The 25,861-nt window shown below is 42.8% G+C and overlaps 1 protein-coding gene across 1 annotated transcript in view; it reads left to right on the forward strand.

Annotated features, from left to right (window-relative positions):
* The window catches only part of BMP6 (bone morphogenetic protein 6), a 384,691-nt gene that overhangs the window by 343,615 nt on the left and 15,215 nt on the right, over positions 1-25,861 (forward strand). The window contains 2 exon segments of the mRNA XM_029590627.1: positions 3,096-3,293; positions 20,554-20,630. Coding sequence (XP_029446487.1) covers positions 3,096-3,293; positions 20,554-20,630 — 275 coding nt within the window.

Consider the following 25,861-nt stretch of genomic DNA (forward strand, 5'->3'; position numbering starts at 1 on the left):
AAGGGAGGAGGGTTGTTCATAGTACTAATTGTATACTATGGAGGGGTTACGAATCATTTCTATTAATACTAAGTAACTGAATTTCCAGGTCAGGAGGAAACTGATGTTTCAAGTGGCTTGGGATTTAAGCACTAATGTTATCTTTTGTCAGGAAACTCACCTACTTAAATGCACAGAACACTTATTGTGGGATAGGTTCTTCCCACAACAATACCTAGTATCTGCCTCAATTAAAAAGAAATACTGTGGAGTAGGGAAATTATTTTCCCATTCCCTTGTAATAGATGTTAAATCTGTTATGCGTGATACAGAGGGCCAGTATATTATTCTCAAAGCTATGTTAGATAATGAAAAGTACACGTTTCTCAATTTGTATGGTCTGAATGTGGATCAGGGTTCCATTTTTGCACTCAGAAGGTCATATTATAATACGGGGAGATTTTAACCTTACAAGATTTCCATATCTCGACAATTCAGGCTCTGCCTCTGTGGGATCCAAAGGTCACAGTCAGGTTCTTAAAAATTTGATATCCGAGCATGGCCTAGTAGATATATGGCGCTTATGGAACCCAACTCAGCGCAATTACACATATTTCTTCCATGCTCACCAGTCATATTCCTGCATAGATTTCTTCTTAATCGATAAATCCCTGGTTGACATGATTGCTGAAGCTGAACTGGGTACCATAACCTGGTCCGACCACCCACCAGTTTGGCTGCCATTAAGGCTGAAAAGCAGAGGTGTCAGTCAACATTATTGGCGATTCATATGGATGAAATTAGGGAATATTTAGGAAATATTTAGATCTTAATAAGTCTGGAGAGGTATCCCCAAGCACGATTTGGGACTGCTTGAAAGCGGTGATGCCGGGCAAATTGATTTCATGGGCCACACATGTTAAAAAGATAGGAATATCAAAAGTTTACATATTATGCAACACATAGCTAAATTGGCTTTAAGCCATAAACAAACTGCTGATCCCAGTAGATTAGCTGAATTAGAGGGGGCTAGGAAGGATTTACAGGTGCTGGATCTTGCTAGGTTCACGTTTCAATTAGACCTAAATCAAAGGCAATTTGAACTTAACAATAAGGCTAGTAGACTGCTTTCGAGGAAACTGAAGGAGAGAGCTGCTCAATCCCTTATTACAAAAATTAAGGATAATACAGGAGTGTTTTTATATGAATCAGTGGATATATGTAATCAATTTCTAAGATTCTACGAGTAGCTTTATGCCTCAGAAACCTCAGTGGATGAGCATAATATTGGTAAATACTACCAGCTATGGCCCAGGATGTACTAAACAGAGAAATTACCCACAGTGAAGTCTATCAAGTTATTCAAGGTTTGAAACTGGGGAAATCACCGGGCCTTGACAGGTTTACTGCTAAGTTTTATAAAACATTCCACCCAGTTATGATTCTACCCTTGATTGACATATTTAATGCCTTACGATCAGGGGGCTCACTTGCGCCAGAGTCCAATCTGGCTGGGATAATTATAATAGCTAAAGGAGGCAGGGATCCTATGTCATGTGGTCCTATCGACCGATATCCCTGATTAATATAGATTTAAAAATATTAGCCAAGGTACTGACAACATGCTTGGGGATGGTGGCTTCTTTCCCTATCATGAAGACCAGCTGGGGTCCTCTGACAACGTGAGGAGGTTGTTTGAATTGATTTGGCAATTGCAGCAAGATAAGGTCCCAACAGCTATTTAGCAGTAGATGCTGAGAAGGCGTTTGACAGGGTCAATTGGTCTTTCTTTGTTCAAGGTATTACAGAAAATTCAATTGGGCCCCGACTTTATTGGTTGGATTCAGCATTTATATGACAAACCTAAGGCCTGTTTGAAAATTAATGGGGGTTATACTGTGCCCTTTGAAGTAAAAAGAGGTTCCAGATAGGGGTGCCTACTCTTGCCATTGTTATTATTATTTACCATAATTCTTAAATTCAGGGGTTGTCGGTGGGTCCCCATCAGTATAAGCTTTCCATGTTTGCAGATGATCTTCTATTCACAGTGATTGACCCAGAATCTTCACTGAAAATACTGCTGCAGAATATGAGATTCTTTGGGAGAGTCTCGGGTTTTAAAGTTAATGAGGATAAATCTGAGCTGTTGAACATCTCAGTATCAGGTGATCAGTTTGCACGTATTTAGTCCAATCTCCCGTTTCAGGAGGTGAAGGGTTGGGTAAAATATCTGGGAGTTAAACTCGGTCCCAATGTGGCTGAGTTATTTGGGCTTAACTATACTCCTTTATCCTCTAGCAAACAAAAAGACTTGGATAGATGGGACAGGTTGAACTTCTCCTGGATGGGGAGGGGGGGCCATTGTTAAAATGAATGTATTACCTCGTTTCTGCTATTGTTTTCACACTCTTCCTGTGCACGTGCCTGATTCCTTCCTGACCCTTTGGCAGCGTAGGCTACTCCGATTCATATGCAAATGTCGACCACCCAGGGTATCTAAGACAAACTGGGAGGGGGGGCTTCAGGTCCCCAGTCTAGCTTGGTATTTCACTGCATCTCAACTGAGTGCATTTATTCATCGGCAGTCAGGTGGGGAAAACCCAAGAAGCCTTTTGGGTGCAGCCACGCTAGGAGAAGGCCCCCCCCCCCTAGCTGGGCAGCATGGCAGGGGAGTGGGGAGGCTATCATATCAGTACTGCAAGTTGGCCTGAGCCATGGCAGGCTAATGGGGTGAGGGCTCTGCAGTTGCCTAGCTGAGGTACAGCAGGCAGTTTATGCATCCATAATCCACTCAAGTGTATATAGTTTAATGATGCAAATGTGTTTAAAAATAAAGCTGCAACCTTTATTGTTCCATATCTGTTTCAAGTCTCCCTGTCTGGGTGTGCATCAGGGACTTAGGGATGGGGAAGGGAAATCATGACTGCCTATGTTAATAGCGCATTTATATACCAAAGAAGTCACTGCACTGTATCCAGTAAATGCTGTAAAGTGCTTTGCACATGCTAATTGTTCAATTTCTGAAGCAAAACAATTTACTGTTGCTAAGAACTCATTGTATCACCATCCACCATACTTTTTAATAATCCCGTTTTCCTCTTTGCTCCTACTTACAGGTCTCCATGTAAACCCCAGCGGAGCAGGGTTAATAGGCAGAGATGGCCCTTATAACAAGCAGCCTTTTATGGTAGCCTTTTTTAAAGTGAGCGAGGTTCATCTCCGCACCACCCGGTCAGCAACAAGCAAGCGCAAGCAGCAGAATCGCAACCGCTCCACCCCATCTCAAGATGTGTCCAGGACATCCAGCATTGCAGGTAAATGGCTGCTCGTCTTAAGTTTATCACCTAAACCATCTCAGGCCCGACAGGCTGAGCCAATCCTGTAACTATGAGGAGGACCAAACTTCAAAATATCTTCTTTGGAGCAAAGTCTGCATTTGCTTTTTGCCTGTCAGTTTTGTTCCCCATTTCAAAGCGACAGTGCATGTGTACCTTCATCTTGAAAATTGCCCCAGTGCAAAGTACCCACGGATATTTGCACTTTTTTGCATGGGTAACGTTTCTGAATGCAAAATGATGCTCAAGGATTTGAAAATGCAATTCATATGTGTGACTAACCTCCTTCCAACCAAAATACGTCCCTGGGAAATGAGGGTAGTCCACATCCTTTTAGCCACTCTGAGGGGGGGGCAATTTTCAGACAATTGATTTGCATGGATAAAATGATTTTTTCAGCCATGGTAAATGACTTTGAAAATTGCCCTCCCCATTTGTAGTTCCAATTTCTGCAAGAAAAGCAGAGCAACGTACCTGATGCAGTGAGGTAAAACTAGGTCTGGCTCAGCCTGTCAGCACTGATCTGGGACAGGTGGCAGTGCCAACAATATTTCAGTGTGCAGGGTTACAAAAGAAACAATATTATTTTAAACTAGCATCCTGTCCAATAGAAAGTGCCCCTAGTTTTGTGCGACGCAGGAGAAACAGCATAGCTTGTTGTCACATAATTCTACCACAGAATCAACAGTCCTAAAAGCTTTCACATTTCTTTATTCAATCTTTGAAGAAATCTGAAGGTTGCCTGACTGCCTTCAGTGACAGTTCTCACTACTCCTGCTCCATTCCCTCCCCTCACAAACAGCCTGCAGGAAATCCTCTAACTCTGTTGTTCTCCCCACCCCCTTCCTCCTGTCTTGAAGTGAATAGGAGGGTGGTGAGTGATACTGGAGTGGACAGAGGAAGCAGTCAAAAGGTTGATCTCTCAAAGATCTTGTAAATCCTTATCAAATCAAAGGTGATTTTGATATAATTTCTGGCTTTATAAGAAATTGAATTTCATCTTTATACAAGGGTTCCTACCCCTGAATATGTGACTAGCCATACACTATTTACAAAAACCTGGATGTGTTTTTCAAAGCTGCAACTGCTGGTGTCTCACATTAATTTCAATTCATAGAAGCCTTGAAGACTGACATCACTGTTGACAAGTTTCAACTTGTGCTAAGTCAATCCCTTTTCATATCTGAAACCATGTGTCCAATATATGTGCACATTTCTGTGTAATTAACAGTATGACAAATTGGTGATACTGAGGGCATTTTTATCATAAAGAAGATCATATACTCAGAAAGACAAGGACTTTCTCAAGAAAATATTTAAAAATGTCTGAACTATTTCAGTTCAAAACAAAAGTGACATACCACAGTTAAGTTTGTAACATATATTTTTACTTGGAAAAACTGATTTGTGTATGTGATACATTTTTTATTTGTATATAGTTTAAATATTGTTTAAAAGCAAAAAATGTAAATGGTTTTCAATAAAAAAAAAAATTACTTTTTTGATAGTCAGAGGTGTGAATCCTTATGCAAAAGTATGCAAATTTGCCACATAATTGCCATAGAGTCTTGAAAAATCTGCCGCAGGAAACTGGGGGTTTTAGTTAGACCAAAGGAGTGCTAGCATGATGGTTTGAATATTATGCTCTGATCCAGGAGATGTTGTGAGGTATAAGTTCAAGACTTGTCTTTGTGTGGTATTGGGCAACAATCTCCCTAATGCCTCTGGGACCAGGATGTAAACAAGACATGTCTTCATAATCTCTTGACTGAAAAAGTCAGGTTATTATTAGCCTGCTCAGCTGACAGATGGAAATACTGCCTGCTCCATTCCATTACACTGATGTGTGACCTTTTGCATGACTTTATGGGTTTGGCACTGCAGTTTCCCCCGATCTCATGTCAGATATCTATTGTATACTAAGTATAGGAAAATCTCAGGTGCTGTTCTTTTGAGAGCAGATGCATCTATATATATTCTGTTCTCACAAATTGTCTGCCTTTGCTTGAATTGCTAAACAGTCGGTTAAAATTTCTTTTTTTCCAACTTCCAAATATCAAAGAACTCAATTCTTGAATACCAAATAACATTTAGTAGAATGAAGAAACAGTTCAACACTCACTGAGGCTGATATTGAAATGGCACTTAGCCAGTTAAGTCAGACTTAACAGGCTAACTAGGGGCCACTGTATATTCAGCAGCTGTCATTTAGCTGGTTAAGTCACTGTGAACTCCAGTTGATAGGAAAAACAAACACAACACACTGGATTGCTGTTTCTTGATCGTCTTTTATTTAAAGATATATATATCTATATCTATATATAGATATAGATATATAGATAGATAGATAGATAGATAAATAGATAAATACTTAGAACAGAGTATACAGTTGTTTTTGAGAGAGGGCAGGTTTTGACAATGAAGATACTAGTTGAGTAAGAAAGGCCTTCCCTTGCGCTCATGTAATCTCCACTGACTTCCAGCCCCGCTTATTACGTCCAGTAGAGTATTAGCTTCTACACACCACTTGAATACTCTTGGGTCTTTGCTCCCTTCCCAAGTGAATCTGATCACAGGGTCCCAGGAATTCACTCTCCCAGATGGAATTTACTTGCAGGGCCTGAACTGGTTAGATCTTTGTTGAACTCAGTCCAAAGGCATATATGGCAGCATCTGAATTCCTCAGACATGCTGATGCAGGGCTCCTCTCTTTTAAGGTGCTAAGGCAGAATTTCTTTGCTCGTATTAGGGGAAAGACCAGAAACAAAATCCAGACTCAGACCCAGGCACAAACTAAACTGATTTTGTTTGCCTGCAGGGTTCTCTGCATTCCCTCTCCTGCCCGAAACCCAGGTCTGGATTTGCCAGCAGGCTAGTTCAAGATTTGTTGCCTTCCAGCTGTGCTGAATCTTTTTCAACAGAGAACAGCCTTCTGCTTCCTGCTCCAGCCCATCCCCTCCCCTCCCCTCCTGTCCTGTGCAGGGAAGAAGGAGGAGAGGGTTGAGGCCAGAGCACAGAACAGACAGTAAAGAAACGCCACTTTGTATCTTAATCCAGCCTCTCTCCTCCTGTCATTCAGGGGCATAAGAGGAGAAGGTCAGCCTGGAGTAGATGGAGCAGAGCAAAGAAGGCTGTGACTTAGACCTTCTGCTCAGTTGTCCCTTATCTGGGGAGTGAGGGGGTAACAGCATCAACCATGCCTAAGGGTGGCAAAATTCTAAATTAATGCAGAAACCACCTACTGCACACTCAAAGAGGTATACCACAATATGCCACTCTTTGGGTTAAAGAATGTATTTAACCTTTAGTAAGGGCAAAAGTCTTATTTACATTGCTTAAATACTATACTTAAGGTTTAAGGTTCATTTTATTTATATACCGTCATCTCAGCGGTAGCCTTCACGACGGTTTACATTACAATAAAAAACATAATAAGAAAGTTACAATGGTTTATAAATAAAAATAAAGTAAAATTACTAGCTCAGAGAAATAGCTTAAAAGATAAGATTACTAAAAGACAGAATAAAACTATACATATTAAACAAATAAAATTTTAAAATATAAATATATAGTTCCAAGATAGACTTAAGGTCCCCAGAGATGGTATGAAACTAAACATCTGGCTATTTCTCCACATCGTTGTATGCCACGTTAAACAACCATGTTTTAAGGTCCGTTTTGAATTTACTTTTATCTTGCTGCATTCTTAGTTGGACTGGGAGTGAATTCCAAAGTTTTGAGCCTGCGATTGATAGGGCCCTCTCTCTGACTTGACTGAGGTGAGCTGACTTGATTGTAGGGATTGATAACAGTGCTTTATTGGCCAATCTTAAATTTCTCTGCGGAGTGTGTAATCGCAGTGCTGCATTTAACCATTCTGGTTTTTCTCCATAGATAATGTTATGTACTATACAGACAGCTTTATAAAATATTCTAGAATGCATCGGTAACCAATGTAATGCGAGCAGTGTTGGGGTGATATGATCAAACCTCTTTTTTCCTGACAGAATACGAGCAGCTGTATTCTGAAAAACCTGGAGTGGCCTGATTGTAGATTGGGGCAGGCCAAGTAACAGAGCATTACAATAATCCAAATTAGCAAAAAGAAGAGCTTGAAGAACGGATCTAAAATCAGAAGGTTCTAGTACTGGTTTCAATCTTCTTAGCGTTAATAATTTAAAATAACCATCTTTTAATTTCGTTGCAATGTGTTTTTTCATGTTCAATTCAGAATCTATTACATCACTTTCCTATTTCTGAATGAATCTGTTTCCTACTCCAGTGGTCACCAGTAACTAGAGAATTTAACATGAGCCTCTGCCACTCCTGTTTGTGCTGTTACTGCTGCTTTACTTCAAGGACAACATTTCAATCAAAGAATGGTACTTTTTAGTTCAGTTGAATTACTTTATATTTTTTTATTGAACAGAACATAAATGAGTGTTAACTAAAAGCTAGATATTGTTAAGCTCTGTTGCTAGTTTGGACATGTTTATTGAAGCTGCTTAAATAGAAAATCGCTTTGCCTATAACAAACCACAGGTGAGACAGCCAAAACTTAAACTACAAATTAAAAACAAAAAATATCACCAATACTACTATCCCACAACACCCAAAATAAACATTTTGCTGTAAAAATAGTAACTGGTAGCCTATGTAAGCCCTTGTTACTAGTTAAACTGGCATGTTTCAGACACCCTGTGCAAAAGGCAATGATGGTCTAGCCAGTTGTGGTCTGAGCATGCTCCAACTGAAAAATCCAGAACCTTGCTGTACTTAGGGAGAGTTGGGGAGTCTTATGTGTACTGAGAGTTTATGATGCCTGTCAGCACTGAGCTCACCCAGAAAGAGCCTACACCCTGGTGCAGCAATATTAACCTCCTAAGGAGGTCCATGAAATCCACTGTGGAATACCCCTAAATTGTTCTAAATAAGAGAGCACTGTGGATCATGGGCTTACAGGAGAGAGCAGTGGAAGTACTGCAATTAGGAAAGGGTTTTAAGTTCTTGCTGCATCAAGTGCTGTGAATCAACTCTAAAGTGATTCACTGTTGGAAAATTAATCAGTTTTCTCTTTGCTGATCTCATGGACTGTGGTGTTTATGAATAGTGAATAAAGAAGACAGTTTGGATCTCATCTGGAGTTTACAGCATCAAATATTTATTCCACTACACTAGATGAGCACTTAATTCAGGGAAAGAGAGGAAGAATTTCCTTAGCAAAGAGAAGAGCACCTGAGGTCTGTGTCTACATCCGAACAGCCAACCATTTAAGAAATTTGTAGCTTGCAGGTATTTATCCCAAGGGGGGTTTACACATACAAAACACACAAAGAGTCACAAGGATCTCAAAGCTTCATATGAAAGCATCAGACCTGAAGATTGTAATATTTAAAATAAAATAAAGTAATAAACTGACACCAGTTATACTATGATATTGTTCTGTCTCTGCAGTGTATGTAAATATCTCTTTGTTACACTGCCACCTTGTGTCATTTTATGATATTGCTTAACTTGGAATCTGCAGTGTGTAAAGCTTCTTTTCCTGATTGGTTATTATTTGAATGATTCTGAGCTCCCTAATGGATCTATTCCTATTTTGCTCCCGCTCTCTGTTTGCTTGCCTCTTCCTGTTGGACCCTTGACCAAAAGCATCCCGGGACTGACACATTTCTTGTGTGGTTTTTAGTTTGAAAAAGGCTCTTGGCAAACTCACAGCTCTCCTGTGTCCTCCGCAAGCTCCTAAGAACATTGCTCTTTCACCTCTATCTATTTTCCATATGCTGCTAGTGTTGCGACCATCGCTGCCCGATGTCTCCACTCCGCCCACCTTACTGCATTGGCGACTCCCTCCGGGGTTGATGGAAGGCTGGCTGTCGTGGCGTCTTTCGGCCGTCCTCGTCCGGCGTCCCCAGACCGGCCCGACGCTGCAATCAGCCATGTTGACCTGATGCCTAGGGGCGCGCGCGCGCGCGACGTGGCCCCGCCTCAAGTACCAGAAGAGGCGCGAACCTCAGGGCGTCCCCCTGAGATGACGTCATCCACTTCAGATATCTAAAGGTCTCTGAATTGCTAACAACTCGAGTTAGCAAGAATAAGGATAAGAATATGGATAAGGATTCGTTCTATCTATGCTACTCTGCCTCCTCAGACTAACCAGAGGTACCCGCTCCTCGGGGGCCTCGTTCTCTCTTACTTTGTAGATTGCAGTCTGGAACTGATACTCACTCCTCTAGGGCCCTCGTTCCCGACTTCTTTGAATTCACTTCTGCCTGGAAGTCATCGCTGCCTACTACATCTGTGAGTTACCATCGCTCTCTCAGAGCTTTCCCTGGAACCAGGTACTCGCTCCTCGAGGGCCTACTTCATTCCAGCTCCTGGGCTTCTATGAGACATTGTGTGAGTGTTACCATCAGGTTCTGTCCATGAACTCTGTATACCCTGCCTACTCACTATATTTCAGTTTCTCTACAGCTCAGCCTCCAGGGATCGCTGTTCCAGTATCTGAGGGACTACAGCCCAGCTGGGCATTCCAGCTCACTACTGCCAACTCTGGTGGTTCAGTATACTGTCTAATAAAATAACTAGTGTGTGTCTGTCTCCTAACTCTGAGCCTGACCGGTGGTCCCTCTCAGGATCTTCCCCCAGGGGCGTGGTCATCTGCCACTGGTCCAAGCTTCCACCCACAACTCTCCTAAATAATAACAGATTGCTAACTCCATGGATCCGGCACAACTCAATGCCTTGCAGGCTATACCGGGCCTGGCCCAGCGCATTGTGAAGCAGTAAGACGCCTTGGAGAAACTTACTGCAGCATTTCATCAGCTACACACACACAAGGTTCAAGGCACAGCCTCCAACCAAGATGGTCAGTTACCGGAGGTAACTTTGAAGACTGCTGTACCACTGGTGGCTCCAATCCACTTTTCTGGCGAAATCCAGAAGACCCAGGGCTTTTTGAACCAGTGCTGCATGCACTTTGCCTTACAGCCATCTCTAGTTCCTACAGCTCTCTCCCAGATTACCTACATCCTTTCATACCTGGATGGTGGGGCCTTGTCTTGGGCATCTACCTTGTGGGAACATAAAGACCCCATTTTGCAGGACATAGAAGGATTTATGGACTTGTTTAAATCTGTTTTCAATGACCCTGCTCGAACCTCTGCCGCTGGTTCTGCTTTGGTTGAATTGAAGCAAGGCAACAGACCATTGGTTGAATTTGCCATAGAGTTCAAAACTCTTGTGGCAGAACTCCGTTGCGACCCCAAATGTCTCAAGACTCTCTTTTGCAGAGGCCTGGATACCCGTTTAAAGGACGAGCTGGCTGCTCGTGAAATACCTGACTCGCTGGATGAATTAGTAGCCTTGGCCACTCGGATTGATCAAAGACTCCTGGACAAGGTGAAGGAACTCCGGCCTAGGGTGTTACCCGGGTTGAAACAGGCCAGTGCTGTCTCTACACCTCAGTTGGTTCCAGTAATCCCTGCTGCTGATACAGATGAACCTATGCAACTTGGTCATGGACACTTGACTTCCAAGGAGAGAAGATTTCGGAAGAAGCATGGCCTTTGCATGTACTGTGGTCAGCCCGGCCACGATGTCTCTACATGCTCCACTCATCCGAAAGCACGGACGGGCCAAAGTCCTACAGGAGGACTATTGAAGATCCACTATTGTGTTACAACTTGAAGTGGGCTTTGGACGTTCCCAACTTCACCACTTCCACTGAAGATCTCAGTGACGTCCCCAGCAGCTCATCCATCGCTGCTGACACCTACAACAACATACTATCCTCTATATCTCAAGACACACTTATCATCAATACAGAAGATGAATTAGAACTCAAAGTCACAGAGATTCTAGATGTTCGTAAAAGAGGCAACACTTTTGAATACCTTCTAAAGTGGGAAGGTTTCGGCCCCGAAGTGATCTCGTGGGAGCCTCAGACCAATATCCTGGACAAAGAGATGCTTCGTCAGTTCCATCTCACGCATCCTTCAAAACCTAAACCTGGTACCCGAAGAGGAGATCGCCCTTTGAAGGGGGGTACTGTTGCGACCATCGCTGCCCGTCGTCTCCACTCCACCCACCTTATCGCATTGGCGACTCCGTCCGGGGTTGATGGAAGGCTGGCTGCCATGTCGTCCGGCATCCCTGGACCGGCCTGACGCTGCAATCCGCCATGTTGACCTGATGCCTAGGGGCGCGTGTGCAGCATGGCCCCGCCTCAAGTTCCAGAAGTGGAGCGAACCTCAGGGACGTCCCCCTGAGATGACGTCATCCACTTCAGATATTTAAAGGTCTCTGAATTGCTAACAACTCGAGTTAGCAAGGATAAGGATAAGAATATGGATAAGGATTTGTTCTATCTACGCTACTCTGCCTCCTCGGACTAACCAGGGGTACCTGCTCCTCGGGGGCCTCGTTCTCTCTTACTTTGTAGATTGCAGTCTGGAACCGGTACTCGCTCCTCGAGGGCCCTCGTTCCCGGACTTCTTTGAATTCACTTCTGCCTGGAAGTCATAGCTGCCTATTACATCTGTGAGTTAACATCGCTCTCTCAGAGCTTTCCCTGGAACCAGGTACTCACTCTTCGAGGGCCTACTTCATTCCAGCTCCTGGGCTTCTATGAGACATTGTGTGAGTGTTACCATCAGGTTCTGTCCATGAACTCTGTATACCATGCCTACTCACTATACTTCAGTTTCTCTACAGCTCAGCCTCCAGGGATCGCTGTTCCAGTATCTGAGGGACAACAGCCCAGCCGGGCATTCCAGCTAACTACTGCCACCTCTGGTGGTTCAGTATACTGTCTAATAAAAGAACTAGTGTATGTCTGTCTCCTAACTCTGAGCCTGACCGGTGGTCCCTCTCGGGATCTTCCCCCGGGGGCGTGGTCATCTGCCACCGGTCCAAGGATCCACCCACAACTCTCCTAAATAATAACAGCTAGTCCCTACTATTAACTAGTAGCCACAACTTCTACTTCAGCTGCAGTCATCTTCATCTAATTTCTAAGCTTCCAGACACTCATAAAGGCTGATCCAGGCTATTGTCTGTAAGTTTCGTAAAGGAGTTGAAGCAGCTATCATTGTAAAGTGTTTAAATAAATATATTTACTGGTTAAATATATAGATATGAATTCATTAGCTATTCTATTAGTGTACAGAGCCCCGCAAGATCTTTGTCTTTACTGGAAGTAGCTGAAATATTATAACACATTACTTTGGAATCTCCCGACTGTTGGTGTTAGGAGATTTTAATTTTCATGCCAGTGTAAATCTGACAGGTGCAGTATGTGAATTTTTAACTACTATGGAGTTATATGGTTTTCTGCAATGCGTAACACCAACTAAATACATAGGTGGAAATTAATTAGATTTACTTTTTCACCAGTTCCTGTTCTGTCTCAATTTCATGTGTCCTATTTGAATATTTATCCACTGAGTTGGTAAGATCATCATCTGACTACTTTTCAAGTGGAAGGTTTGCTTAAGATTCTGTTTCTTCTCAGCCTTTACAGCAGGTTAAAATTGGCATATGACTATGCCATTTGTGTTTGGCACATACTTTAGAAGAATCTCATTCTGTTACCAGTTTGGTAGATCCTTGGTATCAGAATTTACTTGATATCTTAGATAACATAGTGCCAAAATCCACCAAGACATTAAATCTTAATAAGAACATGTATGTGTCTGCTTATTTTCCTATGTTCCAGCTCAGCCACTTAAGTAATCAAAAGAAGGTCTAATACTGGTTCCACCAACAACATAGGAAAATGTGGGAGGGAAGTTCTGGAAGCCAAATTTAGGATTTTAGGTAGAAAGCTGAAATCCAGAACCTCCAGGGTGGCATTCTCTAAAATGCTCCCTGTTCCACGGACAGGTCCCCAGAGGCAGGCAGAGCTCCGGAGTCTCAATGCGTGGATGAGACGATGGTGCAAGGAAGAGGGATTCAGTTTTGTAAGGAACTGGGTAAACTTTTGGGGAAGGGGGAGACTTTTCAGAAAGGACAGGCTCCACCTTAACCAGGGTGGAACCAAGCTGCTGGCACTAACTTTTAAAAAGTAGATAGAGCAGCTTTTAAACTAGAACAAGGGGGAAAGCCGACAGTCACTCAGCAGTGCATGGTTCAGAGAAATGTATCTTTGAAGGATACTAATGAAGCCGGAGAGTTAGGGCATCCCAACAGAGAGGTTCCATTAAAAGCAAACATAGTCCATGTGCCTTTAAGTAAAGAATCACCTGATCTAAATAATTTCAAATTATTCTTATTAACTGAAAAACAGATTGTTAATACAAACAAAAAACACACTTTGAAATGTCTGTATGTCAATGCCAGAAGTCTAAGAAGTAAGATGGGTGAGTTAGAGTGTATAGCAGTGAATGATGAGATAGACATAATTGGCATCTCAGAGACCTGGTGGAAGGAGGATAACCAATGGGACAGTGCTATATCAGGGTACAAAATATATCCCCCCCCCCTGAGGAAATATCTCCCCCAACCTCCCCACTAAAGGACTTTCTACCATCCCCTTCCCCCACCCATCTATTTTTGTCCATTCAAACTACTCCCTCCACTGAAGCTCCCCCCCCTCCACACACACACACACACACATACACAATCCTCCTACTCTATCCCTGAGTCAAAGACTTCCCCCCACAAACCAAACAGGCTGTGTGGCCTGATCACTTCCTTCCTCCCCATCCCCCACCCAATGCACACACGGCTTCAGTGGCCTAATCAGGTTACCTCCCACCAGCACATTCAATAACATTATAAGGATCTCGGCAGTGCAACCAATCCAAACCCTTCCATTACCACAGAAAAAAACATTTAACTGGGGATTGGCAGCCTGACTAAGCACTCATGCTACCCCTACCCCCACACAGACAGTAAAATTACTATGGAAGCCACCAGATCCAACAATTCCCTATCGTACTCAAAAAAAAAATTAAATTAAATGGGGTTGGTGTAATCCCACTCACTAACCTCATTATACACCCAAGACCCTGCTACCCACTAACCCCCCCCCCTCTCAAGACAGTAATGCACTCCCCACTCAAGATCTTTCTGTCCATTAACCCCTTTGACACTCAAGACCCTACACCCAAGATCCCCCTTACCCACTAAAAACTCCACACAAGACCCCCCACCTACTCAAGGACCCCTCCAGATGAACCCTCCCAACCCTCTTAGTCAAAGACCCACATAAGAAACCCGTTCACTAAACAAATCACCCCCATAAAAGCCCCCCACCCACTTAACCCAACACTAGTTTCTCTCACAATAAAGGGCATTCATCCCTGCTCCCCCCTCCAAAAAATGCTTACCCCTCTGATGAACATTTCTTCAAATTTAAGGGTAGAAGAAATGCCCAGTCCCTCCTAGTCCCTCCCAGTGAGCTTTAGAAAATTGCAACATTATATGTTATTGAATTGTCAATTGGTTTTACTCACTTTAAGTGCATGTATGCATGTGAATGGGCGTTTGACAATTGCTACAATATTTGCTACTTGTACGCATATAAATCCTTTTGAAAATGACCCCTTTAAAGAGCCTTTAGGGATTGTGTTTGTTATTCTTAGCAATGCTTCTTTCTTTGCTAATTTTAGCTTGGCTGATTTCTTTCTTATGCTTTTTATTGCATGCTGTGTAATCCAGTAAGTCCTTCCAGTCTTTCAGATTGGATGGGTTCAGCCTGGCTTAGATTTTGTAATTTTCCTGTACAACTTGTTTCAGCATGTAGATTTTGCATTTTAATGGCAGTCAACTCAGCTTTGGAGGAGCCAACAATTTTTAGCAGCAGTGTAGGGAAATATTTAATTCTGGTCTGTGAGACGTTCTCGTCCTAGAATTGCAAGCCGGGTGAAAAGTGGGGATTAGTGCCAAGCTGGGTTTGGCAGGGTCAGATTTTGATGATGTTAATCAGATCATCTTGGATTTGATTGGATCAGAGTACCAGATCCCTGTATCTGAAGCACAGAGAATTCAACGCATACCAATCACCTCTCCTTTCACATCTGTTTCTAAAGCAGTTCACCCATCTTTAATTTGTACATGAATCTGTTACAAGATATTTTTCTTGCTCTAAATATATGAAGAAATATTTATTTCAAAAAATGTTTTTCTTATTTATTTATTCATTTATTTAACAGTTTTATATACCGACGTTCATCAGTGATATCACATTGGTGTACATTGAACAAAAACATTACGCTGAAGTAGCATTTGACAATGAACGTGGAGGATAAATATATAAGAGCCTAAACTAGAAAATTCAGAATTATATATATTTACAGGATAATATCAGTGTTATATATGATATTTACAGGATAACATTGGTATACATTAAACAGAATATTACACTGGGGTACCCAGGAGTTGGGACTAAGGGAGGGTTATAGAGTAGTGAAGAAATATGTGCAAGGTATAAGATTGAAGTGTGCAAACGAAGAAATTAGCTCGGAGTAGTTAAGAGAAAAAGTAAGCTAGGGAGGGGTGGGACCAGGGAAGCTAGGTGGCAGAGGTGTAAGATTTAGGTGTAAGCCTGTGTGAAGAGCCACGTTTTTAGTTTTTGCTTGAATTTTTTTGGGCACAATTCCTGGCGTAGATCCACAGGCATTGAATTCCATAAGATGGGACCAGCTAAGGAGAGCACGCGTGCTTTTGAAGTTGCAAGGTTGGTGAGTTTGGGGGAGGGTGTGCGTATGGTAGCAAGGTATTGGTTTCTGGTCGGTCTGGAGGAGGAGTGGAATTGCTGGGAGTCCTTAAACCAGTTCATGTCGGGGATGTGGAGTGCTTTATGTATGATAGAAAGTGTCTTGTATTGTATGCAGGAAGCGATCGGTAGTCAGTGTAGCTCTTTTAAGACAGGTGTTATGTGCTCATTACTGCGTGTATTGGTCAGGATTCGAGCGGCTGTGTTCTGCAGAATTTGAAGTAGGTGGATGGAGTTTTTGGGGAAACCTATGAGGAGAGGGTTACAGTAGTCGATTTTGGAAAAAAGCATAGTTTGTAGGACCGTGCGAAAGTCAGAGAAATGTAGCAAGGGTTTAAGTTTCTTTAGGGCGTGTATCTTAAAGAAGCATTCGTTAAGTGTTGAGTTGATGAATTTATTTAGGTTGATTTGATTGTCCAAAGTGACCCCTAAATCTCGTACCTGTTGGGAGAACGAGATAAGGTGAGGAAACGAGTGATGTAGGGGGAGGGCGTTGGTGTAGGTTGGTGGGGAAATAAGCATAAGCTCAGTTTTTGTGGTGTTAAGGGCGAGATGAATGCTAGTTAAGAGCTTGTTGATTGACATTAGCGTGGATTCCCAGATGTTGATGGCTTTAGGGAGAGTGTCAGTAATAGGGATGAGAATTTGCACATCGTCTGCGTAATATAGTGGGGGAGATTGAGATTGGATAGGAGCTGACAGAGCGGTAGGAGGTATATATTAAATAGGGTAGATGACAGGGAAGACCCTTGCGGGACACCTTGGTTAAGGGGGATTTCTTTAGACTCATGGTTTCCAATTTTGACTTTGAAGTTTCTGTTGCTGAGATAGGATCTGAACCAACTGTGGGCAACTCCAGTTTTTCCAATTTCATTAAGCCGCTGGAGGAGGATATTTTAGCTGATGGTATCGAAGGCCGAAGAGATGTCTAAGATAGCTAGGATATAAGATTGTCCTTTATCTAGGCCTTTGATAAGGTGATCAGTCAAGGATAAGAGGAGGGTTTCCGTGCTATGGTATTTATGAAAGCCGTATTGAGAAGGAGAAAGGATTTGATAGTCATCTAGGTAATCGGTGAGTTGCCGATTGTTTTCTCCAGGATTTTTTAGATGAATGGGAGATTAGAAATGGGGCGGTAGTTGGACAGGTCAGTGGGGTCAAGCTTAGGTTTTTTTTAGAATGGGCTTGACTATTGCTTGTTTGAGTGGGCGGGGTACTGCTCCTAGTTTGATGGATGCATTTATTATGTTGGCAATGGGTTGGGCTATTACGCTGGGAATGGTGAGGAGGAGTTTTATGGGGATTGTGTCTGAGGGGTGGGAGGATAGCTTGGCTTTCTTGAGTATGGATTCGATTTCGAGAGCCGTGGTGAACTCTAATGACATAAAGCTTGTATGGGGGTTATTTGTATGGGAAGGGTGGGTTTTTTGGGTGGTGTATGGGGTAGGGGGGGGTAGAAGGAAAGCGCGTTAGCAATTTAATGGTTTTGTTTTGAAAATAGGTTGCAAGATCCTCGCATTTAGCTTTGGCTTCTTCTTCTGGTATGGCAGCCGGGGTCAATTTGGTGAGCGAGGCAGCGTATTCAAAAAGGGCTCGTGGATTAAACTGATATTGGTGAATTTTAGTGGCATACAAGTTCTTTTTGACATTATTTAACATGTCGCTGTAAATGTGCAGTGAGGATTTGTATCTGGCGAGGAGAGTGGGGGTCGGGTCCCTGCGCCAGTTCTTTTCTATTTTTCTAAGATTGTGTTTCATTTACAAGAAACCTTTTAGCTTGAACTACAACACCTGCTTAACCTTACCTGCCACTCAGTCAGTCACCAAAACAGCCTTCAAATTGCCCCAATAATTTTGTGATGCATTTTCCCCATTCATTATCCTCAGTATAACAGCTGCACTTTACAGGCATAATTCTGTGACTGGTGTGCAACAGACACAGGAGCTGCGATGGAGCTCTGTTACACAACGAAATGATTCAGTCCTCTAGATCCATTCTTTTGGTGACGACAGTACTTGGCCTGTGCTTTGAAGCTGCCTCATTATGACAAACATTTTTTCAGCTTAGATTTAACAACATGGGGTTGGCGCAAGTTTATAGCCGATTTAGACTATAATTTCACTCTCTGTTGTAACTGAGCCTTCCACAGCTGTTTGATCGGGATAATTGATGTCCACTTGGCCTGGGCTAGCCTCTAACAATGGTTTCAGATGTCTTCTGGCGAGCAATTAAACCATAAAACTTGCTCTTTTTGCATATACACATTCCTAGAGTTATAAATGAGCTCTCATCTTACCTTGCACTCGGGTCCTCGAGGCTGACATTATTAAGAGCTTTTACTTGACTGGTTATATTTAAGCACCTTATCTTGACTGACCAATATAAAGTATGACAGAATTTATTAGTGTAACTTGGATTCAAGTACTAACACCCCCGCACAGACTCTCTAATGAGTTGCTTTGACATGATGCTGTGTATCATCTGCTTGGTGTACATAAGTCAGACTTCAGAAAAACTCATTAAAGGCATTTCCGCCAGGGCATGAGTCCCTCTGTCATCACTGCATATTATGCTAGCATCTCCTTTCAGTCTTTAATACCCATCCATGCCTTGGAAGTTTTCAAGCAGCATTATCCTTTATTCTTTGCTGAGTAAGGCTATAAAATGGGTTTTGGTCCTGCCTTAGTTCAGTGTGAAAGCCACAGTACAACCTAAAGTAGTCCAGATAGCCAAAAAAACAGCCCTGTTTCACATAAGCGTTCTCCACTTAGCACTGGATCAATGACTCTGTGTATACTTAAAACCTGGCATTTGCTCATCCCACCCAAGCAGATCGCTTTCATCTCAAGTGGGCTATTATTAGCTAAATGATCAGTTTACACCAGCCTTATCCACTAAATTCACTTAAATCAAAACACAGAAGGGGGACTGCCCCAGAAACCAATGTCAAAAAAAACATCTGAAGTCATCTGGGACAGCAGTGGCCATTAATTACACTGTGGGATCCAGTGAACTGTTAATTTAGGAAGCAGTCAGTGTATTCCTCAGAGGATTAACCTCACTAAATATTTATCTATTCTTTGCCAGCACTTAACTTAGGGGAAAAACTGTAGGAAATCTTAAGCTACTTTAAAAGTGTAAGTAAGAGATAAAACTGAAGGGTTGGAATTTGTTTATGCTATTTAAAAAAAAAAAAAAAAAGGGCAGTGTGCAGTTCTAAATGAAACAGCTGTGCTCATTTAATAAGATGACTTTTTATTAGAGCCTTTCATGCAGGGCTTCACGAAAGTCAAACAAACAAGCTATATGTTTACTTTCTCAGTGAGTTAAAAAAAAAAAGTAGCCATCCTGCCCTGTCAAATTTTATTACATATGACATGTTAGTCAAGTCCCATTGCATTATTAAAACCGTTTTCTCTTCTTTCTTTCACCATCCTGACTGAGTTCCTCTCGCTTGGGTGTACTAGAACTGCTCCCGGTCTGCAGCGGCTCCTCCCATGCCTGTGCCCGCCACGGTAGAAGCAGGCCTCACCTAAGCCCCACCGCAGCGGCGGAGTGAGCTCTTCCAGCCTTCCTCTCCACCTTCTGGTCTGCATGGGCCACTGATTCTGGGCCTCCCATGCATCTTCCTGTCTTCTGCAGCTAACACCTCACCCCCCTCCCTACTCCCCAGAGAATATTTACTTATTTGATTTTATATTCTGCTTTTAAGAGGGGAAAAACAATACCAGCCGTGGCAGGAAAACTAAAAAACCACCAAAAGAGGGGCAAAGGTTTACCAACAACCGTGGAATGAAAAGCCCAAGGCATCAAAAGAGCAGCAAGCAGCACCAGCAATGGCATTAATACCCCAAGGCAGCAGGCGAGAGGCAAAACAGTACTAGCAGTGCCAGGAGTTCTCAAGGGCACCACAAAAGTGAAAGGAGCAGGCCGGGCAGTAGCAGTAGCAGAACAAAACAACAAAGTGCTGAGCCAGGGGAGAAGCTGGGTGGGAGGAAAAGGTTTTAAATTTTTTTTGGGGGGGGAAAACACCCCAGTATAACCATTAGAGAGACAGGGTAACAGGACCAGGCTGGGACTGCAAGAGTGGTACAGCAAGGCACTGAACCAAGAGAGAGGCATGGAAGAGAAAAAAAAACCCAACAGATGATCTTTTAATCTATGTAAGTTAGAGGTTTCCATTCCTAAACTACTTTCAGATTTATTGGGTTACAAAATCAATTGGTCCAAACTGAAAGCTCTCTTCCATAATATTCATTGTATAAAGGCTATTTTAGATCATTATTTCTTTCAATGGAAAACAGGAGAGGATAAAATGGAAATTGTACAGTATATAATAATTTTAGTGTATGTAGCAAAAATATATGAATGCAAAAATTTTTTTTAAAAAATGGTAAGAAAATGTTCTGTTCCCTGTACCAGTCAAACCTCCGAGCTGCGGCACAGCAGTCCAGCTCTAGGAAAAATCACCGACAGTCTTCCCATATTCATTTCATCTACTGTTTGTTCTCTTCCAGATTATAACAGCAGTGACCTTAAAACAGCATGCAGAAAACATGAGTTATATGTTAGTTTTCAAGACCTGGGGTGGCAGGTAAGATAATGCTTGATTTTGGTTCAATAAAATATTTGTCCTCCCATTAGTTTTGCATAAGTAGGATTCTTTGTAGGGTACTTTTTTATTGTACCAAAAAAATAAATTAGATGTTGTATAATAAATGTCAGGGCATTCTACATCCTTTCTTCATATGTGAAGGCACACGCGAGACATATGAAGAAGGAACCTCCAAGGCCCAAAAGCTTTTGCATATCTATGTATAATTTAGTTTTGTTGCTCCAATAAAAGGCATCACTACCTACACAACATCCTGGCTTTCCTGGAACCAATATGGAAACGTTTTGTATCCGTGGCAGTGCTGAGGACCTGGGTTTGAATCCCAGATCAGGTCTTCCATTCCCGGGGCTGGCGCCACGGAGGCTGCAGAGGCAACGCTCACACTCATTAGGGGCCAGGGGTAAGCAATTCCTATCCTCGAGTGCCTCAAACAGTTCTGGTTCTCAGGATATCCAACAATAAACATGCATGCAATGGATTTGTATACAAAAGAGGCAGTGCATGCAAATGTATCTCATGCATATTCATTCTAGATATGCTGAAAACAAGAACTGTTTGCGGCACTTACCAGAATTGTCCATCCCTGATCTAAAAGGGAGTCTCAGCCATTGCTCGATGGTGACACGACTGGCCAGACTGACAGTGGTAGGGGTGTGCAGCTGGAAAAGTTTTGTTTGTTGTTTGGGAGGGGTGGGGGATTAACTCATTTTATATCGTGCACTAAAACCCATTTAATGTGTGTGAAAATGTGTTAGTGTGCAGTAAATGGGTTTTAGTGCCAACTAAAATGATTTAGTGCATGGTAAATGATAGCACATCCCTAATGTTCTGGAGAGAGCTTTGGCCTATGGCAATGACTGAGGGGGTGTGTGAAGAATGGAGTGGGGAGGAGGTGTGCATTATAAAATAGGGGGCCAAATCCCACAAGTAACTGTGCATGAAGGCCCATGGTGCCCCTATAGAGGCTGCTTCCAACTAAGCTGGAAGTCCACAGGAGCAGAAGGAAACTGCCAGGCCCAAAAGAAAATGCACATCAGCCGTAAAAGACAGCAAACTCATTACTAGCAAGTCATGTTTCAGGGGGAAAGCAGGATTTACCTTGGGATCTTCAACTTTACCTTATGGGAATTCCATAAACAGGAAGTGATCAAGATATCATACTCATTATATTTAATAAGAAAATGTTAGAAACAACTTATTTTCCCTTTTTTTGGTGAAGCTGAATGGTATTTTTTCAATTCCTTCTTAGCTTAGCCCCCTTTTACTTCCTCCTAGTTTCCAGTCCAGTAGGAACTTGTTTTAGATCTAGTCTACTAATTGTCACTTACTACAGTGGGATCTGACCCTGAGGCACCCTGGGTCTTTGTGCCCAGCTTCGTCCTCCCGCCCCCACCTCCCTTACAACTGTATCCCTCCAGCTCAGGGATGACCTGCTCCAAGAGCTACACATGGGCTGGGTTTTCAGCATATCCTCAGTGAATGTGTACAAGATAGATTTACATGCACTGTCTCCATCTTACCCATGCCTATTCGTTGTGGATATCTGAAAAAACAGGCCCGTTTGTGGCTCTTGGCCATCCCTGCTTTTGAGCTTAATACAAGTGTATCAACAGGCTTGCCAGTAGATGTCACTATAAAATGATGATTGGGAGCCCCTTCTTTTGAGAACTTGTGCTTCCCAACTCCCGCTAGCCTAAAAAGACAAAACTGGGCCTGGGAACAGCTGAGCACATCATGCAGCACTGGATCACTGTGCTGGCCCTGCATTCATTAATCTAGTTTCCTATGGCAAACCAACCTTATAAAATCATCATTAGCTGCTTTGTCTATATTCCCTTAATAACTTTGGACTCAGTCATCCGATTTTATTCAAATGTATGCTAAGATACAGCACCCAGGGACCCTCTCCTCCTGCACTTAAGAATTGTGTTGGTCTTTTTCCTTAGTCTTCAATAGGGAAACTGGCCACATCAGTTCGGTGGTGATCTTATGGATGCTAGAGTACAGTGTGGAGTCATCGTGCTGCTCTGCCCATGATCGGTGGCTATAGGTTCCTGATCACTTAGTCTGAAATATAACATGGTACACCAGCCACCTCTCGCTCCACAAGAAAAAGAGAAGCTGTAATTTCAGGGAGGGCATTACGATATCATTGAGGAAATTTTAAAACTGCTCTGCCATTGGTCGAGCATGTGCATTTCTGAAAGCTGCCACTTGTTAGTTGCTGTATCCATATGCAAATTGAAAATGCCAAACAAAGAAGCCAGGCATCATGAATTGTTCACAAATCTGTGTTTCTTAGGGGTACAAGGGCAGTCACTTTTTTTTTTTTTTGATAGGGGAAACCACCCATTTTGTTCCCCTTTGAAAATTGGTGGGCCCTACGTGGACATGCTAAAAGAACCTATGTGCTCTGCCTCTTCTGCTTGCGTGGTGACAAAATAGCACAAGTGTATTTGAAAATTAAATACACCCGTTCTGTTTTACTTCCCTGCCCTAGATAAGCCCACAAGAATGCTTTCTAACTCAGCTAGAAGTATAAGCACGATGGAAACCCATGCAAACTCTAAGCTGGGCAGAGGATGGCACGTTTTAGATAACATTTTCCTACAGATAGGCCCAAGGCAGATTACATAAAGTCACAGGGCATTTGAGCACATAAGTAATGGCTGCATATAGATATGAGGGTGATTGCAAGTATTTAGTTAAGAAGTGGAGTGCACTAGGTATAAAGGGGTAGATCTTAAAAAAGTACGCGCGAGCATACTTTTGTTCGCGCAACTGGCGCAAACAAAAGTACACCGGATTTTATAAGATATGTGCATAGCAATGCATATCTTATAAAATCCAGGGTCGGCGCGCGCAAGGCTGCACAAAATCGGCAGCCTGAGCGCGCCAAGCCATGCAGCCTGCCTCCATTCCCTCCGCGTCCCCCCACCTTCCCCTCCCTTCCCCTATCTAACCCACCCCCCAGCCCTACCTAAATCACCCCCTACCTTTGTTGTACAAGTTACGCCTGCTTGAGGCAGGCGTAACTTGCGCCCGCCTCGCCATCCCCCGGCACAGGCCGCAGTGCCGGGGGACTCAGGACTGCCCTCCCAGCCCGCCCCCGAACCGTCACCACGCCCCCGGACACACCCCCATACTGCTGACACGCCCCCCCGCCCCTTTTACAAAGCCCCGGGACTTATGTGCGTCCCGGGGCTTTGCGTGCGCCGGCGTGCATGGCTTTTAAAATCTACCACAAATTGCATAGATTTATGCAATTAACACCAGTTGGAGAGAAGTGAGCAAACCTTGTAGAATTCATAAATAGCTTTCCAGTGGCTTTATTCATCCTTTTGAACATGTTTAGGTCATTATCTTCCGCTACTAGAGTCTATCAGAATGAAGGAGGTCTATGACAGCATGCTGCCATCACTTTGTTCTCATCAAATATATCATATTGCCAACAGAACGCGGTAATCAGCTTATTTTCAAACTACGCATAGCAACTCTAAAGCCCGCATGAAGCGATGTGGGCCGTAGCCTGGAATTATGCTGCTGAGAAAATTCTGGCACTATAAAATATGAAATAAGAAGGTGACGGTTAGAGATGGAGCACTCTCTCCCCAGTACATTACATCTGTAACAGAGGCTTTCATTCTAAGGATTGGCATTGCAGTCATCAGCCTAACTCCTGCTGTGATACATGATGCTCATCTAAAGTCTTCAGGGACCCACCTTACCTTCATCATGACACCTGCCTAACAGCGAGTCATTTTCATTCCCTGCTCATTCTCCTGTTTCATGGGCATTCTCAGATATGATGTGAGCACGGTAGGACAGGGTAACCCGAGGCTTTAGCAAAATACGCACATTTCCTGGAGCATGATAGAAATCCACCATTAATAGTATAGCACTCTGTCTTAGTGCAGGGGTGCTCAGTGGGAGACTGTGGGAACCACACACCGTATAGGATAAGCAAAACATATGTACATGATCATGTAGTTACTTGTATTGTGTGCCGCTTCAACTCTCCTGCCTATACCTGATTTATGGCCTGTGAAGATTGGAATGTAGTACCACTGACTTTTGAATAACCACATGGCTTTTATTTCAGATAGGAAAGGAGTCCAACCATATACTTCATCACCTTTTTATTCTGATGCACATTGACAGACAGATAAGGCCAATGAATTTTGAACCTCATACATACAGAGATGTAAAAATGTACATTTGTGACAAGCTGTTGGCAGTGAGATTGATCCACAATTCTGTTATGCTAATTTTCTTAAATCCTCCTATTTCTTGATGTGCCTGGCAGTGCAAGATAGATGATGATGTGGGCTATGCTTAATAAATTAGGTCCATATGTAGCTGCGGTGTCAGATCTACCAGAATTAGGATATTACCACACTGCTGCTCCTCTGTATTCTGCTGAGAGCCTTCAGCAACCTAAGTGAGGTCCTACCAGAGTATTGTGGGCAGTGTAAGGATCCTGTGTACTAGTGCATGCCTTTAACAAGTTGGTGTTCTCCCAACAAGTGCCTGCTAATCAGGGAAAGTTTCAGAGTCAGAATAGGACTGCTGACTTCCTTCCCAAAATACTATAAAAATAATATTATAGTATATTACGATACTAGTAAAGCTCCTTTAAGTTTAAAGAAATGTACATACTCTCTTAACAAATCAATAGAACATTTATATTTGTAATAAGAAGCATATTAGAAAATGTAATTTCCGTTGGCCTATTTTGATGATATCAAAAACAACTACAGCTTCAATTTTAGTGTCCGTCTTATCAACAGAATCCCCTCCTCTAATCACCCTTACAGATTAGCCAGAGACTGGGGTCCTCTGAAATAGTTTTCTAAATCAACCATCTCTCATGGGCCTGAAGTGTACTCTGACCTGATATATTGTCTGTTTAGGCAGGTTAAGTGTGAAGGTGAGGATGAAACTGTCCATGCAAACTCTAGCCCAGTGCTTCTCAACATTTCTTAACTTGGGGTTTGCTCAATCCTTATGGCACACCAAACCAACTTTTGCACCATTTTCAACCCCTCGGCGGTAAGAAAGTAGCACTTTTTTACCTGCGTGTGCCTCATTCTGCTGGCTTCAATCTGATGCCTGAAGAGGCAGGGCCAGCAAGCCCTGAGACATTACAGCACCCCCTGCCGCCCCAGGCAGCAGAGGAGGAACACACAGGTAAGAAGTACTGTTCTCCT

The sequence above is a fragment of the Rhinatrema bivittatum genome, chromosome 2 (genome assembly GCF_901001135.1).
Source record: "Rhinatrema bivittatum chromosome 2, aRhiBiv1.1, whole genome shotgun sequence".
Taxonomy (NCBI): domain Eukaryota; kingdom Metazoa; phylum Chordata; class Amphibia; order Gymnophiona; family Rhinatrematidae; genus Rhinatrema; species Rhinatrema bivittatum.